Source organism: Hemiscyllium ocellatum, chromosome 3 (assembly GCF_020745735.1).
Source record: "Hemiscyllium ocellatum isolate sHemOce1 chromosome 3, sHemOce1.pat.X.cur, whole genome shotgun sequence".
Taxonomy (NCBI): domain Eukaryota; kingdom Metazoa; phylum Chordata; class Chondrichthyes; order Orectolobiformes; family Hemiscylliidae; genus Hemiscyllium; species Hemiscyllium ocellatum.
The window spans coordinates 29924689-29945332 of record NC_083403.1 but is presented as its reverse complement, the minus strand read 5'-3'; the positions used below and the strand labels follow the sequence as shown (position 1 = coordinate 29945332).

Sequence of the window (20644 nt, the reverse complement as noted above, 5' to 3'; positions counted from 1 at the left end):
CACCGCCCGTTTCTATCTCCTGCCCAAAATAGCAACATGAAGGCTGGAGGAATAGCGCCTCATCTTCCACCTAGGAACCCTCCAACCACAAGGGATGAACTCAGATTTCTCCAGTTTCCTCGTTTCCCTTCCCCCACCTGGTCTCAGTCCTAACCCTCGAACTCAGCACCACCTTCCTAATCTGCAATCTTCTTCCTGACCTCTCCACCCCCACCCCTACTCCAGCCTATCACCCTCAACTTAACCTCCTTTCATCTATCACATTTCCAATGCCCCTCCCCCAAGTCCCTCCTCCCTACCTTTTATCTTAGCCTGCTTGGCACACTCTCCTCATTCCTGAAGATGGGCTCATGCCTGAAACGTCGATTCTCCTGCTCCTTAGATGTTGCCTGACCTGCTGCGCTTTTCCAGCAACACATTTTCAGCTCTGATCTCCAGCATCTGCAGTCCTTACTTTCTCCTATTATGGAAGGAAGTTCTTATGAGGAAAGGCTGAGGGGACTGAGGCTGTTTTCATTGGAGAGAAGAAGGTTGAGAGGTGACTTAATTGAGGTGTATATGATAATCAGAGGGTTAGATAGTGTGGACAGTGAGAGCCTTTTTCCTCGGATGGCGAAGGCTAACACAAAGAGACATAGCTTTATATTGAGGGGTGATAGATTTAGGACAGATATCAGGAGTAGTTTCTTTGCTCAGGGAGTAGTATGGGCGTGGAAGAGCTTGTCTGCAACAGTAATAGACATGCCATCATTAAGGGCATTTAAATGGGCATTAGACATACACATGGATAATAATGGAACAGTGTAGGTCAGATGGGCATCTAATTAATTTCGCAGGTTGGCGCAACATCGAGGACCAAAGTGCCTGTGCTGTAATGTTCTATGTTCTATGTAAAAGTAGTCTCACCATTGTCCTGTAAAGCCGCAGCATATCATCCAAACTCTATGAGCAATGAAGCTTGCCAAATGCCTTTTTCACCACCCTATCTACCTGCGAAACCACCTTCAAGGAACTATGCACCTGCACCTCTCGGACTCCTTGCTTGGCATCCTCCCCCTCCCACTCTGCTGAGATATGCAAGCCCTGGGCCTCCTCCACCACTGCACCCTCACCACCCGCCTCCTGAGGGAAGAACGCCTCATCTTCCGTCTTGGAACACTTCAACCCCAGGGCATCAATGTGGGCTTCACCAGCTTCCTCATTTCCCCTCCCCCCACCTTAGCACAGTTTCAACCTCCCAGCTCAGCACCATCCTCATGACCTGTCCTACCTGCCAATCTCCCTTCCCACCTATCCGCTCCACCCTCCCCTCTGACCTATCACTCCATCCCCACCCCTATTCACCTACTGTACTTTTGCTACCTTCTCCCCAGCCCTACCTCCCCCATTTATCTCTCTACCCTGGAGGCTTCCTGATGAAAGGCTTTTGCCCGAAACATCGATTTTCTTGCTCTTCGGATGCTGCCTGACCTGCTGTGCTTTTCCAGCATCACTCTGATCTCAACACTCCCCAGGACCCTACCATTAACTGTGTGAGTCCTGTCCTACTTTGCCTTACCAAAATGGAACACCTCACATTTATCTAAGTTAAACTCCATCTGCCACTCCTTGGCCTGAATGATCAAGGTCTCAATGTAATCTGAGATAACCTGCTTCACCTGCCCATTATACTACCTATTTTGTTGTCATCTGCAAACTTACTAATCATAACGCCTATATTCATTTCCAAATTATTTATGTAAATGACAAAAATCAGTGGGCCCAGCACTGATCCTTGCAGCACACTGCAACTCATAGATTTCCAGTCTGAAAAATTCTCTACCACCCACTTTAAAGCCAATTTGCATCAACTGGGTAGCTCCCCCTGGATTCCACGTGATGCAATCTTGCTAAGCAGTCTACACTGCAGAAGCTTGTCGAATGCCTCGCTGAAGTCGAAATAAACCACATCTACCAAGCTGCCTTCATCAATCTTCTTTGTCACCTCTTCAAAAGACTCGATCAGATTCATGACACACAAATTTCAATGCACAAAGCCATGTTGACATCCCTAATCAGTCCTTGCCTTTTGAAATGCATGTAAATCCTGTCATTCAGAATCCCCTCTAACAATTTATCCACCATTTATGTAAGGCTCATTGGTGTATAGTTCCTGGTTTTTCCTTACCCCCTTTCTGAAATAGTGGCACTACATTAGCCATCCTCTAGTCTCTTGGCACCTCAATCAATGAATTGCTGGAATAATGGCATAAAAACACATCTGGTTCACTAATGTCCTTTCAGAGAAGGAAATCTGTTGCTCATACCTGGGTCTACACATGACTCCTGATCAACAACAATGCCGCTGACTCTTAACTGCTCTTTAAAATGGTCCTAGCAAGTCAGTCAGTTCAAGTGGCAATCAGGGATGGCCTCATCCACACAAATGAATTTAAAAATTTGTATTTTCCTTAAATAAGTCATGTTTTATAATAAATCATTAGTTCTATTGCTTGTTAAGAAGATGTGGTTGATGGATTTGAAATCAAAAACTGATAAATTAACAAATATAATTAGCTATTATATTAATATCTGGGTAAAACTTATTTTAATATATGTTTTAATATATGTTGCAACTAGTGAACCAGTGTGGCCACAGAGACAGGGCACTCCTCAGCTTTGGTCATGATACTAATATAGGGCATGAGTTAAAATGACCCCTGAGTAAACCTTCTGTAAAGGTTTAGGGGCGGCACGGTGGCACAGTGGTTAGCACTGCTGCCTCACAGCGCCAGGGACCTGGGTTCAATTCCCGCCTCAGGCGACTGACTGTGTGGAGTTTGCACGTTCTCCCCGTGTCTGCGTGGGTTTCCTCCGGGTGCTCCGGTTTCCTCCCACAGTCCAAAGATGTGCGGGTCAGGTGAATTGGCCATGCGAAATTGCCCGTAGTGTTAGGTAAGAGGTATATGTAGGGGTATGGGTGGGTTGTCGCTTCGGCGGGTTGGTGTGAACTTGTTGGGCCGAAGGGCCTGTTTCCACACTGTAAGTAATCTAAAGGTATTTAGTTCAACCTATGAAAAAATATAAATTAACTTAGGTCAGTGTGGTCTGATTATTTATAATTAATACATTACAAAAGTTTTTATTACAAGTAGTTCTTCTATTCATACCTTTATTTTTTTCTTTAATTCTTTTATTTTATTCTTGCGTTTGAGCTTTTGTCTGCGTTTTTCTCTCCATTTTTCAAGTTTTGAAGGAAGGATCCAATTTATCACATTACTCTCTTCAACCTTAATGAAAATGCTTGCATCTGGGAACAAACTATTTTTTATCAGGTACTGAACTTCCTCTGATGTAGTGGGAAACCCATCTAGAACAAACCCTGTAGATCTGAAAAATGCAAAGTATATCATAGACTTATATCATTACATATGCCAACACAAAGTAAGCTTGTATGTGACACCTGTGGAGTATAAAAGAGTTTCTCTATCAATTATCAACCTTTCATCTTCAAACCAGAAGTACCTTTCAGAAATAACTGTAAGTGGCAACTTTGCATTGACGTAAAATGATTTTGGATAAATCACGGCACTTGCAAACTTTGGGAGTCAGTTCTTTATCACGAATACACCAAAGCCAGGAAAGGTAGACTGTATTGATAAAAGTATCTCACACCAGTTTGAATTTTATTCATTAGAGGATATTTCTCATCAAATGCAAAGCCAAATTTAAAAATCAGTTTACAATTATTTTAATATTTGTGGAAGGCTAATGCTATTGAGATAGAAATGGAGCTGTAAATATTTATTGCAATGGTTTGATCTTCTTATTGGCTACAATGTTCTAATCCTCCTTGGATACAGGAGTGATGCTAAAGGATTGTATCATACCAAGCATTACAACTTTGTTCAAAAGATACACCCAGCTGCTGAAGGCTATTCAGTTTAACTTCTGTGATGAGAAGGCTTTTAGAAACAATATTCCTGGACAAAATCAATAATCACTTGTGAACATCCAGATGAATTAAGAAAAACCAGCATGAATTTGGGAAAAGACAAGCATGTTTAAATACATTCTGTGCATTTTTTATGAGGTGACAGAGATCATAGATGATGTTAATGTGATCAATGTAATATTGCCATCGTCTGACCAGACCATATGGCTGCTCTCTCATTGGAGAGAGATACCTGGCAGTGGTTTAACCTGAGGGTTGCCATACCTCAGGCCAGGAGAGAAGTTGAAAGAAGAGTCCTTCATAATAACCACTTAGCTGGTCTGGGATTCTGTTGGCATCACTCTGCACTGAAAGTTAACCAATGGGCCTCCAGGCAGCAACTATTCATGGGGCCTCCAGGCAGCACCAATGCAACAGGCCTCCAGGCAGCACACAACAACCTGCATTCAAGCCAGGCAATAGCACTAACCCTAGTTTGAGGGACCATTCTGATGTCCAGACCCCACTCTGCAATCTCCTGTACCTCTTTCAGGCAGCAGCAGGAGCAACTAATTTCCTCTTCCTGTCAAGCAGGTTCTTGTCTAAACTCACTTCTGTGTCCCAATGTAATGACTCAGGAAGCCCAGCTGGAAAAGAACATCATCCACCACTGAACAACAAATAGAGCCACTACTTGTGGTGTACAAAGGCTAGTCCCAGCCTGGGGCGAACAATTCTGCAGACCCTGGGTCTGATTTATAAAGGGCTCAGGTGTTGAGTTCCAGCTGGATAGGCCATTGCCTGTTACCAAGGCCCCTACATAGGCCTTGTAAGGGTCATCATACTCTGAGGGCCTTGGTGAAGTGAATGCCATGAAATTCTTTCACAGTCACCTTTGAACTGTAGATGGGAAAGTTCTACCCTTACATCTTAAGTAAATTGCACTTACTTGAATGGTTCTTCATTCCACCACTTTGGAATAAGGTTATCAAGGATTTCTGATGGCAGTTGTTCATCTTCAAGTAGGTATGCTTTCATTGCTTCTTCTTCTGCAGTATACTCCACTTCTTCTTCCTGGGTAATAATATTGAAATTATGCGAACAGTATCATGAACTAAATTACAAGTATTTATATGAGAAAACAAGAAATATGTGCAAGAATACATCATACTGCCTTTTGAGCCTACCCCACCATTCTATAGGATCATGACTGGCTTACTGTCTTTGCTTCATTTTTCCATCCACTTCCCATCCCCCTGAAATACCAAGCATCTGACTTGTTTCATTTTTAAATATAAAGCAAAGTACTGCAGTTGTTGGACATCTGAAAAAAAGCAAAATGCTGGAGAAACTCAACAGATCTGGCAGCACCTATAAAGATTGAAACAAAGCTAACATTTTAAAGCTTGCATGACTCTTCTTCAGAGCTGCACAGATGTTGCTAGGCCTGCTGAGTTTTTCCAGCATTTCTATTTTTATTTCAGCTTTAAGTATGTTCAACGATAGCATATTCACAACCTTCTGTGTTGGAGAATTCCAAAGATTCATAAGGTTTTTGAGTGCTACTCGTTGCTATTCATCTCAGGCCTAAATGATCAGAACTTTATCCTGAGACCATGCCCCTGTGACTGTGTTCTAGATTTCCCAGCCAAGGAAAACAACTTCTTAGTATCCATCACGTCTTAACTTTGTACATTTTAATGAAATCACTTCTCTAAACTCCAGGTAGTATAGGTCCAACTTATTGAGCAATTTACTCATGATAGGACTATGCTCCTCTCCCTGACACTAATGTATTATGTCAACAAGCAAGTATATCCTCTTTAAATATCAAGACTAAAACTATGCATAGTACTTCAGTTGTGTTGTTCACAAGACCTGTACAAGTGTAGCTCGACTTCCTTATTGTGTAGTCAAATCCCCTTGGAGTAAAGACCAATTTGCCTTGGGTACAAGTTTACCTAATCTCCTCTGAACATCAACTTTTACCACATGCATGCTTTAAAAAATATATTCTGCTTTTCTTTTCTTACTATCAAAATGACTAATGTCACACTTATATACATCATCTTATTATTCATGATGTGAAGGAGCTAGTGTCGGACTGGGGTGGATAAAGTTAAAAATCACACAATAACAGGTTACAGTCCAACAGATTTATTTGGAAGCCTTCAAGGCACTGCTCTTTCATCAGGTGTTGTGTGATTTTTAACCTTATTATTCATTCACTTAACATACATTTATCTCTTTGGTGCCCTTTTTTGTGCTACTCACAGGTTACTTTCACATCCAGCTTTGAACTGCATTACCAAAGTTGGATACACAATCCTCAGTCTCTTTACCCAAGTCACTAAATTGCCAAAGTCCCAGGACTAGACCTTTCAAGATCCCACCAACCACAGTTTTTCAACTTAAAAATGCCCCATTTATCCTTCCACTTTGTTTCTTGACCAGTAAACAATCCGATATCCACGCTATAGTCCCCAATTCCATGAGCAAAATATTGAGAAATAAGCCAGTCAACTGAGGGAAGCAGGTTCCTCAGGAGTTCGAGTTACAGCAACATACGCTGTTACATGTATGCTGTAGCCTGCAGTATGGCTGGTGATGGCACAGGCTCGAATCTATTTCCATCACGTGGCTAATCAGAAATCTCTTCCACTCTAACAGCCAACTATTGGCTTATCTTGAAAGGATTTTCAAGTTGATACCTCCTGTTTGGTCATGTTATGAATGAACTTTCCTTAGACATCAAGTCTAGGGAGATCAAAAATACCTACTCAAGGTACATCTACTAGTTCCCACTTATCTGCTCTACTAATCCTCAAAGACTGCATCAATTTGTCGAGCATGACTGCCTTTACAAAAAAAACATATTGACTTCTGTTCATGTTTTGTATAATCACATTGTTAAGATTGTTAATTTCACTACCTTTCTTGTTTTGCTTGACCCTACTCGAATTGTCTCACCTAGATTGTGGACATTAAAATGCAGATTTGATGACAGCGTTGAGGAACACTTCCATTCAATCATAAACATGAACCCAAGCTGCCGGCATCCTACCATTTAACTCTTTATTTAGGTCTGACGCTGACATTTTTGTCTGTAGCCGATTGCAATTGTCCAATGAAGCTCAGTCTGAACTTAAAGAATAGCATCTCATTTTATGATTATGCGGTTTGTAGCTTTCTATACTCAACATTTTGTTCCATAATTTCAGACTGTAGTGCTACGTGGGAGCGTTTAAACTAGAATGGTAGAGACTGGGAAAGAGCAGCAGGTCAGCAAGTGGAGGGATTGAGGGAAAGATAGATATTAGGACCAGTAAGTCAGAAAGTAAAGACAGGCAGAGATAGATAAATGAACATGATGGTACTAATGGGCTGAAATGTGTTTATTTCAAGGAATACTATAGGTTAAGCAGATGAGCTTAGAGTCGGGACCAATACATGTGACCACACTGTTGTAGTCGTTACACAGACTTGGTTGAGAGAGGGACAGGACTGGCTGCTCAACATTCCAGGATTTCATTGTTTTAGGCGAGATAGAAAGGAAGGTAAAAAGTGATGAAGGAGTTGCATTGTTAATCAGGGAGAACATCACATTTTCACTCAGGGAGGACATACTGTAGGGTCCATTCACTGAGGCACAGTATAGGTACAGGTCAAAAATAAGATGGTGCCATCACTCTGATAATATTAGACTATATGCCACCTTAACAGCCACCAAGACATCGAGGAACAAATATATAATCAGATTATGGAAAGATGCAATACCAACAAGGTTGCCATAATGGGTGACTAACTTCCCCGATATTGACTGGGACTCCCTTACAGCAAGAGGCTTAGATGAGGCAGAATTGGTTAAGTACATCCTAGAATATATGTGGATTGTCCAACTAGACGAGAGGCCATACTTGACCTTTTATTGGCTAATGAGCCGTGCTAGGCGACTGGCCTTTCAGTAGGAGAGCGTTTTGGTAACAGTGATCACAACTTGTTAAGTGTTAAGATAGTTTATGAATAAGGATAAGTCAGGACCTTACGGGAATGTATTAAATTAGGGGAGGGCAAATTACGTCATTATTAGGTAGAAGCTAAGGAGTGTTAATTGGGAGAAGCTGTTTTCAGGCAAGTCCACTTTCCACTTGACCACACAAGTTGATAGGGTGTGAAGAAGGCATAAGGCATGCTTGCCTTTATTGGTTGAGAACTGAATACAAGAGTTAGGATGTCATGTTGTAGGTTTATAAGACTTTGGTTAGGCCACACTGAAGAGTATTGCATTCAATTCTGGTCACCACTTTACAGAAAGGATGTGGTGGCTTTGGAGAGTGTGCAGAAGAGGTTTACCAGGTTGCTGCCTGGATTAGAGAGTATGAGCTACAAGGAGAGGCTAGGAAAACTTAAATTTGTTTTCTCTGGATTGGCAGAGGTTGAGCGGAGATTTGATAGAAGTCTATTAAAATATGGGATGCATAGAGATGGTTGATGGTCAGAATCTTTTTCCTAGAGTTAAAATGTCTAATTCTAGGGGGCATGCATTTCAGGTTAGAGGAGAAGTTTTTTACACAGACAGTGGTAGGGGAGACAATGGTGGAGGCAGATACAATGGAGGCACTTAAAGGACTTTGAGATAAGTATATGAATATGCAAGGAATGAAGGGCTATGAAGCAAAGGGATGAGTTTAATTTGGCGTCATGTTTGACACAACAGAATGGCCAGCAGGGTTCCTATGCTGTACTGTTCTATATTCTGATCTCTGTTCTGCCATTCTGACTTCTTATTTTTGCTTTCAGATTACTGTTATTCATTATTAGAACAAAGAACAATACAACATAGGAATGGGACCTTTGGCACCCTCACCCCCAACCTGTGCCGACACATTATGCCCTTCCATACTAAAACTGTCATCACTTGCAGGATCCGTATCCTCTATTCGCTTTCTATTAATGTATTCATTCAGTTATTTCTTAAATACTGCTATTGTGTCTGCTTCCACCACCTCCGCTGGCAGCACTCACCATCCTTTGTGTAGAAAAATTGCCTCACACATCTCTTTTAAACTCTCCCCCAACCCTGGGATGGCATGGTGGCTCAGTGGTTAGCACTGGTGCAACATAGAGCCAGAGACCCACCCTCGGGCAACTGTCTGTGTGAAATTTGCACATTCTCCCAGTGTCTGTGTGGGTTTCCTCCGGGTGCTCTGGTTTCCTCCCACAGTCCAAAGATGTGCCAGTCAGGTGAATTGGCCATGCTAAATTGCCCACAGTGTTAGGTGCATTAGTCAGAGGGAAATGGGTCTGGGTGGGTTACTCTTTGGAGGGTCAGTGTGGACTTGTTGGGCCAAAGGGCCTGTTTCCACACTGTAGGGGAATCTAATCTAATCTAAAAAAAACCCTCATCTTGAATCTGTGTCCCCTAGTAACTGACCGTTCCACCCTGAGAAAAAGCTTCATATTTTCCACTCTATCAATGCCAGTCACAATCTTATAAACTTCTATCAGGTTGCCCCTCAACCTCCTGAATTTCAGTGTCATTTATTTCTAGACTCATTATTGGTTAACTTTATTTGTCCTATTACCATTCCCCTTGGCTTTGCCCCACAAATTCTGTCATTTAATGTTTCCTGACTTCTGTTTTATCTTCTCGTGTTGTTGTTTTTTCTAATATTTATCTACTCATAATCTACTCATAATACTTATAAGTTTTCACCATTTGTAAATTTTCTAAATTCTGATGACAGGTGACAATCTGAAACATTAACTTAGTTTCTCTCTTCACAGATGCTACTTAGCCCACAGTGTTTCAAAATTTTCTCTGTATTTCATACTTCCAGCAGGTGCAGTATTTCGCTTTTAGAAAATCTAACCACTTTCAACTGCATTCAATTGCTGAATACTCGACCACCATTAACATTCTTGAGATTTACCATTGACAAGAAACTTAACTGGACCAGTCATATCAATACGTGACCACAAGAACAAGTCAGAGGCTTGGAATTCTGTGATAAAGATTTGATATCCTGAAGAATATCCTGAAATCTTAGAATATATTTTTTGAAGACTGAACACCATCTGTAAGGCACAAATCAGGGGTGTTCAAGCATTCAAGAAGTTCAACATATCAAGGCAAAGCAGCACACTTGGTTGACACTTGCTCAAGCACTCAGGCACTGTGGTTGAGCAATAAATGGCTTTCCAGCAAGGGTCATGTCCCATGAACAGACTAGCATTTGTTTCTATTTTTCAGACTTCCATTAGCCATTAAGTCTACATATTCACATCTGAGCAAAATAGTGCTGTGATCTCATGCTTATGCATAGGCATACTACTGGAAATTCTTAGACAGAAATCCCTGGTGGAAACTGTAGCTGACTTCATCTGTCTTGAGTCAACTGGTACTGAGGCCAAAGGTTGCTCTCTAACTGAGGTTTCCTAACTCAGTGCAGATAAGAAGTCTATTTTCCAATGTTCTTTGTTAGGTAGTTTAGTGTTAGGTTGAGTGGTTCCTCTTTGTATGAGGTCATTCGAGAACATTAGAGTATATTTTTAAATTAATGTGAATTGGCATTTTAATATTTATTTCTATGGAAAATTATTGAGTTGTACCTCTGGTTTTTCATTTTCAATCTCAATATTTTCAGCTGGTTCACCCTTTTCAAGTGCTGCAATGGTTGCTATTTCAACTAGTTCTTCTTCTGTTGGTTCATCATTATATTCAGGCCCAATCTTTTTCTTAGTTTTAGGAAAAAGTAGCTCCTGAAGACACTCAACGAACTGAATGTGAAAGATGTTGAATTTGTTTGCCAACCATCTGCTATTGATTGTTTTACCCGATCCTTTGGCCCCAAACACGAATAATCTCAGTGGAGGTGGCTGTTTAAAAATAAAAGACATATTTTCATGGGCATAATAGTGATTCTTTTCATATACAAACATTGCGGCTTGCATCTTGTTAATCATAGCATTAAACAGGACAATAAAGAGAGGTGGTAATATTGTGATAATGTCATGGGACGAGCAATCCAGAAGTCCAATCTAATGATCTGAGGACATGGATTTGAATCCCATAGTTCAAGTGAAAAGTTTGAATTCAATACATATAAAGTTAGCATAATGGTAACCATTGGCAACTTTTGTAAAATCTCATCTGGTTATGGGGATCCTAGCATCTTTATTAATTATTGCTGCCTAAGTGTTCCAGTGGTTGAGAGTCCTTTCAGTTACTTACATTTTACTGCAGCCAGTTGCTGCTGTGAAACTGGAAGAAGATTGGTCCACTAGCTTTGAGAATGTCAGCATCTGCTCTTAAATGCACGTGTAATGTGTTTCTAAGTTGGTGTTCATATCAAAAACACAACAAGTTAACTGTTGCCCCTCCAGCAGCAGGTTTGAAACAGTCCTGGTTCTTGCTCCCCAGCCTCAAAATAGAATATCAGCACTCTAAATCAGTAGCTAATTTGCAAGTATCATATGATGCCTTTAAATATAGCATAAATCAACATGTGAAGTCCAGATCCCTAATTTCAATACATTACCCTCCCTTTCCACTTAGAATGCTGATAGTGTACACTAAAGCTACAAATACAAGTCAAAATTTGAGTGATGCATTTCCCAGCAGAAATGTTTGGCTGCAACGTGCCCACCATATTAGAACTTAGTGGGTCAATTAGCATTCCGAAAATGTGCACCATTCCTATTTATAAGCCACAACATTCAAAGCATCCTTGACAAAGATTAAAGTTTTTATTTCATTTGCTTTATTTATTTGATTTGATTTAATGTTTAAGAAGACAACAAAAGATAATCAATAAATGCTGACCTTGATAGTAATGTCTATTTCTCAAGAACTAATTAAAAATAAAGAATATTATTCAATGGAAAACCACCACATCTGTGGGTATACACTTATAATGAACATAGTTTCAAGACCACAAGTTATTGAAACTGGACCAATGTAATCCCATATAAAGACTAGATTAAGTGACATGTACATAAATACTTTCAATTACTATAAACTGTATTGGTTAATTTTCCTACAGCTCATGGCATTTCTCTTTCAACAATTATCAAGGAGAAACCGTGAAAATTAGAGAAAGGCAGTTGACAGAGATTAGGGATGTCAAATGGCTGACGTTAAAGTTGGTAGTGAGAACATCCTCACAGTTTGTTTCATTTATTTTATTAGAGTCATAGATTCATAGAGATGTACAGCATGGAAACAGACCCTTTGGTCCAACCCTCCATGCCAACCAGATATCCCAACCCAATCTAGTCCCAACTGCCAGCACCCGGCCCATATCCCTCCAAACCCTTCCTATTCATATACCCATCCAAATGCCTCTTAAATGTTGCAATTATACCAGCCTCCACCACATCCTCTGGCAGCTCATTCCATACATGTACCACCCTCTGTGTGAAAAAGTTGCCCCTTAGGTCTCTTTTATATCTTTGCCCTCTCACCCTAAACAATGCCCTCTAGTTCTGGATCCCCAACCCCAGGGAAAAGACCTTGTCTATTTATCCTCTCCATCCCCCTCATAATTTTGTAAATCTCTATAAGGTCACCCCTCAGCCTCCGACACTCTAGGGAAAACAGCTCCAGCCCCAGCCTGTTCAGCCTCTCCCTGTAATTCAGATCCTCCAACCCTGGCAACATCCTTGTAAATCTTTTCTGAACCCTTTCAAGTTTCACAACATCTTTCCAATAGGAAGGAGACCAGAATCGCACATATTATTCCAACAGTGGCCTAACCAATTTCCTGTATTGCCACAACATGACCTCCCAACTCATGTACTCAATACTCTGACCAATAAAGGAAAGCATACCAAACGCCTTCTTCACTATCTATTCTACCTGCGACTCCACTTTCAAGGAGCTATGAACCTGCACTCCAAGGTCTCTTTGATCAGCAACACTCCCTAGGACCTTGGCATTAAGTGTATGAGTCCTGATAAGATTTGCTTTTACAAAATGCAGCACCTCGCATTTATCTGAATTAAACTCCATCTGCCACTTCTCAGCCCATTGGCCCATCTGGTCCAGGTCCTGTTGTAATCTGAGGTAACCCTCTTCGCTGTCCACTACATCTCCAATTTTGGTGTCATTTGCAAACCTACTAACTGTACCTCTTATGCTCGCATCAAATCATTTATGTAAACGACAAAAAGTAGAGGACCCAGCACCGATCCTTGTGGCACTCCACTGGTTACAGGCCTCCAGTCTGAAAAACAACCCTCCACCACCACCCTCTGTCTTCTACCTTTAAGCCAGTTCTGTATCCAAATAGCTAGTTCTCCCTGTATTCCATGAGATCTAACCTTGCTAATCAGTCTCCCATGGAGAACCTTGTCGAACGTCTTATTGAAGTCCATATAGATCACATCTACTGTTCTGTCCTCATCAATCTTCTTTGTTCCTTCTTCAATCAAGCCATGACTTCCCACGCACAAAGCCATGTTGACTATCCCGAATCAGTCCTTGACTTTCCAAATACATGTACATCCTGTTCCTCAGGATTCCCTCCAACAACTTGCCCACCACCGAGGTCAGGCTCACCGGTCTACAGTTCCCGAGCTTATCTTTACCGCCCTTCTTAAAATTACTTAATTGGTAGATTAAAGAGAATTAAAATTAATACAATGACAAAAGTTATTGCTAAAACTAAAGGTTGTCATTTTTATAAATATATGCAAAATAGGCTGGATGAGTGAAAAATAAAATTTCATTCAAGCATTTCAACAATAGAAATGTTCTATTTCTGGAAATGGAATCAAAGATCATTACCTTTAGAGGCTCATTTGCATTTATATATTCTTCTGGATTCTTTAAAAACTCATCTCTAGCAGTTGGATGAGAAAAATAATAATATTTTTCTCGATATTTAGCACCACAATCTTGATCACCTGGATAAAGGACTGTTTTTTCTTTTAAGGCCACAGGACAATAATGTTTACTTTCACCCATCTGTCTGTTCTTTCGTTGGGCCAAATCTTCATTCTGGAGGAAATTGAAATGATGTTTCAGTTTTGTACCACTTTCACAACAACCAAATGACAATGACTTCACTATTTATAATTTACCAATATTTGTTCAATAATAAAAGTGATCAGAATGTTTTATTAATGTTTTAATACTACATTTCTTTATGTCCTCCTCTAAATTAAGTAGGGCATTGGTACAATTTGGAAAGATCATAATGCCATCAGGAACTGATCAATATATTTAATAGGGATCTGGTGCTTTTCTGCACACCAGAAGACAAAGAGTGTTTGCTTGCACATGTGCGCGCACGTACGTGCGCATGTGTGTTTGGTTTTGTTGAATACACAATATGGTATTTATTGATTAACTACAAGTATTCAGACATTACATGAATATGACCTGCATTAATATGGAGAATGTTAGGAATATACCAGCCTCAGGTCTGTGTTCTGTAGTTCTGCTTGTCCTTTGAAATACCTGTGATATCATCACAGTGGGTAGTGCTGACTGCAGTTTATCAAATATTGATCCTTTCACACTCATATAACATATTACCTCACAATTCTTTTCTCTTCAAAGTTATAATGTTGTACATTTACTTATATATTTACAGTTGCCACTACCCAACCTCCCCCCAAAGTCTTCAACTTTACAAATTCAGATGGTCCAGAAGTTCCATCATTCTTCCCAAACATGTTCTATTTGGACCTGGAAAGAATCACAGATTCGCATTATGATGAGTTAAAGGTTAACTTGGACTGTCCTCCTGATTGTCTGAGGTCTGTAGTTTTATTCTAAGCCAGAGGGTTTTTGACTTCGTGCATTTCTTTTGCAGATGAATTTCTATTCTTTATAGTAGCAAGGTCCTTGCTAAAGTAGTTATACATTCCTTTCAGGCAAAAGAACTCATCAAGAAAATTGACCCATTATGGTTTAAAATGCAAATTAAGGATAGCATAAGATTCAAAGAAGATTTGTATAAAGTCACTAGAAAAAGTAGCAAAATCACAGACTGAAAGCAGTTCAGGATTCATTAAAGGAGAACCAAGAGATTGACTAAGAGTGGAAAAATAAAGTATGTCCTACCATAGCAATTTCAAACATTACTTGCAATATCTTCTTACAATATTTGGGCAGTACCAATGCCTAAGAACACCTATCCATTCCTTATTTGCAGGTCTATGGGGGTGTCGCCATTTCCTCATCAGAACTTTGTTTCAATATAATAACACTCCAGAACCCCTTCAGATTCAGCCTCAGCTTCAGTGTGAGCTTCCTGTGCTACATTATTCAATCCTGGATTTGCTCTCTGAAGACTTGCCAAATACTTCCTTTGAATTAATCACTTATTTATGGCAAGTTTCAGCTACTCTATTATCCATTTATATTTTACCTTGACTACTGACGATGGACTTGGTTTAACCATTGCTCTGATGACTATACATGTTGGAAATATACCTGGAACCTGGTCCTGTAACTGTTCCAACTCTTTCACATCAGATTGGCTTCCTAATTATAGGCAAAGCTAGCAAAAGCTGACTTTACAGGCAAAGTCAGCTTTACTTCAGCCAAATTATTACCTTGAAGTAAGCCAACTCAAATTATGGCTAATTTCCTAACAATTCCTACTACATTGTTCTGGACAACAAGCCATATTCTAATTTTATTTTATACAATCAAAGGGGGATATATTCCTCATTTATACTATCTACTATCACTGCAGTAGCATGCAGTGAAAGAGTCTAAGTGGCGACTATATCTCTTAATATAATCATGTGTTTAGCAATGTATTTGAAGAAAAAGGGATTACCTTCCTATTTGACAGAAATTCTGCATGCCTCTCATCTACTCTATTCACCTCTCAGTTTTTACCTCCAGTTTCCTGGTTGTAATCAAAGCAAAAAAAAAGTTTCCATATCATTTTTGTTTTGAGTTCCATTTTCAAATTCACAGTTACAAACCTCAATAAGTCCATGCACTTCACTTGCAACTCCAAGCATTCTGAATAAAAACAATGGCTACTTGCTTTCCAATCATTCTTCCCTTCTCTATCCTCAATTCTACAGGGGTAATGGAAAAAAAGTTTAATTTTATGGATCAGCTCATAATCACCAGCCATTACTGCTGTCTATCAGTTGCAACCTTCAAGTCTTTAACCTGAGTTCTTATTCCAAAATGTTATGAGTTTTTAACTTTCTTGAAAAAATAATCTCGGTGATAACTTTGTACATGGTTTAAACTCCAACACCTTGCACCCATCTGTCAAAATTACTTTGCTTAAATTTTCAACTTTACATAAAGTTGCTAGAAAAAGTAGCAGACCGGAAGCAGTTTAGAAATCAGCAAAGGAGACCTGGGAGGTTGATTCAGAGGGGAAATATAGAGTATGAGAATAAATATGCATGAAACATTAAAAAATGGTATGTAAGAACTATAAGCATGTAAAAAGTTAAAGATTAGCAGACAAATGGAGACTCCTTATAGTCTGAAACATATTCCTACATGCTCTACTTTACAAATTTTACGTGCTACAAATAATATCTCATTATAATACTTGGGCGACACCACTATATAAGAACTACTATCTATTCCTTGTCCATAGGTAAGTATGTGAGGGTGTTTCACATACTCATCAGACCTTTGTTTCTAGTATAATAATATTCTGAACCTCCTTCAGCCTTAGAATCAATGTGAGCCACCTCTGCTAACTTACTTAACTTTGGATCTGCTCTCTGAGCCTCAATTAATGAAGACTTGCCAAATACTTACTTTGAATGAACATCTTCATTTAGTTCTATTTTACCTTTTACAATCAAACTGGAATATATGCCTCACATCCTTTTAATTTCCTTTCAGCATCTGGATGTAAGTTTGTCCAGATTCTTTCTTAAATAACAAACTTTTGCCTCTATACTTCAGGAACTAACACGTGTGAACCCAGAATAGTCTGTTCTAATGTCATTATTCTTGGAAACCTTCTCAGATATTGAAGCATATTTGTCAATTTATTTTCCATGAGCAGAGTCCAATTTTCCATCAGCCACTTCATCTAGTTTCCTATATTCTGAGCCTGTGCCCTTGGGTCTTAATCTCTCCTACTAGTGAAACATTTGCTCCCCATCTATTTGACCCTAAAAGGAACAACCCGAAATGGAACATGATGGGTCTGAACTCTCCATTTCCTTTCTGAACACCTCTCAACTGTTATTTTGTATATTTTCCTACAAGCAGTCATTCCCAGTCTAATTTGGCTAGATCCTTTCTCTGTTTTGGCTCCTTTACTATATCACACTATGTCCCTATTGTACTAACATTCTGTCTCCCATCCCCCTCCCAAACTAGTTTAAATTGTAATCAAACTGTTTTATCCCATGAAAAGAAAGAAACATGTATTGCTAACTTATAATCCTAGAACTTAAATTCTGTTCACCTTTTTTTAAAATTCCCATACTCACAAATATTCACTCAAACAATTAAGACAAAGCACAAAAATTATGGATGGGATGGAACAAAAAGGTCAGTAAAGCACAGTCCTGGCAAGAGTCTGTACTACAGATGTTAATGAATTATTTTCGTTTGGATCCTTTTGAACCCTATTCATGGTTAAGATTTTCTCTTTCACTGTCTCTGAAGGTATTTTATCGCTTTTCTTTCCAACAAGGGAATTCACAGAGAAAGCTGTTTACAGGATAATTAAGAGTAAGAATAGGTGCCAGGAAATCTTTTGATATTTCTTGACAGGAAAGAGAAATTTTGGAGTTTTTTCTCCTTCACAGGCTGGACATTTTTGCTATATTGACCAAACACAAAGCGGTTCCACTTGCCCAGGAACCAATCAAGAGGTTGTTATTATGCTGAGCATGCAACTAATCCCCAATGGAAAACCAATCAAAAGATGAGTGAAATTGCTCAGGCACACACCTAGGAGCAAACACGTGGTGCATTGTCACCTACTGCTTGAAAAAGGCAACATTGTAATACAAGTCACTCATTTTTAAAACTGCAACATCTCCTTCCACAGCTTCCTTAGTTTAAATCAGTACTTTGCCCGGTTTTTAGTCCACAGTCGAAAAAATAAAAGTGGTGTTTCAAGTGGATGATCAGCCATGAAGAAATTGAATAATGGAGCAGGCTTGACGGGCTGAAGGCTGACAGGTTAAGCCCCACTCCCTGCAACTGGATCCTCAGTTTCCTGACCTAGCTCTCAATGCTGGCAAAATCAAGGAACTCATTATTGACTTTTGGCGGGATGATACTCATGTCCCCCCTACACATTAACAGCACAGAGGTGGAATGAGTGGAGAGTGTCAAGCTCCTGGGAATGGTCATCAACAACAAGCTTTCTTGGACTCTTCATGTGGACGCACTGGTTACAAAGGTCCAACAATGTCTCTTGTTCCTCAGGCAGCTGAGAAAATTTGGCACGATAGTGAATATCCTTGCGAACTTTTACAGGCCACAATCAGTGAAGACTGGGGACAATATTGCATCGTCACTAACATTCAACACTGGAGACCCCTAAAGGTGCGTACTCAGACCTCTACTGTACTCAGTGTATAAGGTAAAAAATGAGGTCTGCAGATGCTGGAGATCACAGTTGAAAATGTGTTGCTGGTTAAAGCACAGCAGGTTGGGCAGCATCCTATTCCTTGGATGCTGCCCAACCTGTTGTGCTTTAACCAGCAACACATTTTCAACTGTACTCAGTGTATACCCATGATTGCGTTGCCAAATACCAGACTAAAGCCATTTACAAGTTCGCTGATGGCAGCACCATAGTCAGTCGAATCTCATATGGTGACGAAACAGACTACAGACGGGAGGTGAAGACCTGGAAAAATGGTGTACTGAGAACAACCTAGCTCTCAATGCAAAACCAAGGAACTCATTACTGACTTTTGGCGGGATGATACTAATGTCCCCCCTACACATTAACAGCACAGAGGTAGAATGAGTGGAGAGTGTCAAACTTCTGGGAGTGGTCATCAACAACAAGCTTTCTTGGACTCTTCATGTGGATGCACTGGTTACAAAAGTCCAACAATGTCTCTTGTTCCTCAGGCAGCTGAGAAAATTTGGCGCGACAGTGAATATCCTTGCCAACTTTTACAGGTGTGCCATCGAGAGCGTTCTGTCACCAATTGGTATGGCAGCTATCCCATTCAAGATCAGAGACGGTTACAGAGAGTGGTGAACTCGGCCCAGACAATCAAAAAGGCCAACCTCCCATCTATAGAATCCATCTCCCAGGCCTGCTTTCAAGGAAAGGCCTCTAGCATTCTCAAAGATTCATCTCACCCTGGCAATGCTTTTTTACAACCTCTGCCATCAGGGAGAAGGTACAGAAGCCTGAACATATGCACCAGCTGGTTTCGAAACAGTTTCTACTCTACAGTTGTTAGAATACCGAATGGACTCACAAACTCACAACATTCGCCTGTACATGTGTTTTTGTTTTGCTGCTATTTACCTATTATTTACTTATCTATGCTATTTAACTATGTGGTCTGACTGTATTGTTCGTAAGACAAAGCTTTTCACTGTGCCCCGGTATACATGACAATCAATTCAAATCAAATCAATTCAATTCAAATCAATTCAATTCAATTCAAATCAAATCAAATCAATTCAAATCAATTCAATTCAATTCAGTTCAAATCAATGGTCCACTCCTGTTTCTGTGTTCCAATATTCCTTTATACCCACAATTACTTCACAAGCAGAACTGATTTGCAATTGATAAGAGTGCAATGAACATACTGTGATTTACAAGTGATAAATATTCTTTGTATTAATTCTTGCCTGCCATAAAGTCTATTAAATGTTGCATCAAACAAATAGTTGCTGCATTTTTTTAGGTAAAGTACATTAATGGCTAAAGGGGGTCCTGTAGATGTGGCATATCTGGACTTCCAAAAGGCATTTGATAAGGTGATGGACAAAAGGTGAGTATGCAAAGTAAGGTCACGCAAGGTTGCTTGGATTAGCTTGGGTTGGTGAATGAATAGAAAGCAAAGAGTTAGGTTAAATGACTCTTTTTCTGGTTGACAACATGTGATTAGTAGGATTCCACAGAGTTCAGTCCTTGGACTCTAACAATTGACAATCTATATTAATGACTTGAATGAAGGGATAGAATGTAAAATAGCAAAATTTGCAAATTGCACTAAAATAGGTGGGAATGTAAGGTGTAATGAAGAAATAAGAAATTTGCATGGATAGGTTAAGGTTAGGTTTGGTGAATGGCCAAAATTTAGCAGATGAAATGTAACATGGATAAGTGTGAGGTTATCCATTTTGGTCAAAAGAATAAAAAGACAACTTATTATTTGAAAGGAGAAAAACTACAAAATGTTTTGGTGCAGACAGATCTGAGTATGCTCGCGAATGAAAACTAGTCATAGAGTCATACAGCACAGAAACAGACCCTTTGGTCCAACATATGCCAAACATAATCCCTAACTAAACTAGTCCCATCTGCCTGCTCCTGGGCCCATACCCTTCCAAACCTTTCCTATTCATGTCTCTGTCCAAATATCTTTTAAATGTTGTAATTGTACCTGCATCCACTTTCTCAGGAAGCTTAGTTAAAAAAAATTACCTCACGTCTTTTTCAAATCTTTCTCCTCTCACCTTAAAAGTGTGCACCCTCGTCTTTAAATCCCCCATCCTAGAGAAAAGACAACTACCATTAACTCTATCTATATCCCTCATTATTTTATAAACTTCTATCAGATGGCTCT

The 20644-nt window shown here is 39.8% G+C and overlaps 1 protein-coding gene across 1 annotated transcript in view; it reads right to left on the bottom strand.

Annotated features, from left to right (window-relative positions):
• Positions 1-20644, bottom strand: part of ak9 (adenylate kinase 9) — a 269696-nt gene that overhangs the window by 73762 nt on the left and 175290 nt on the right. Inside the window, exons 23-28 of the mRNA XM_060854563.1 lie at positions 13704-13916; positions 10526-10792; positions 9748-9769; positions 5529-5548; positions 4863-4987; positions 3150-3369 (exon numbers count right to left, since the gene is read on the bottom strand). Of these exons, the coding sequence (XP_060710546.1) occupies positions 3150-3369; positions 4863-4987; positions 5529-5548; positions 9748-9769; positions 10526-10792; positions 13704-13916 (867 nt within the window). The remainder of the gene's footprint in view (positions 1-3149; positions 3370-4862; positions 4988-5528; positions 5549-9747; positions 9770-10525; positions 10793-13703; positions 13917-20644) is intronic.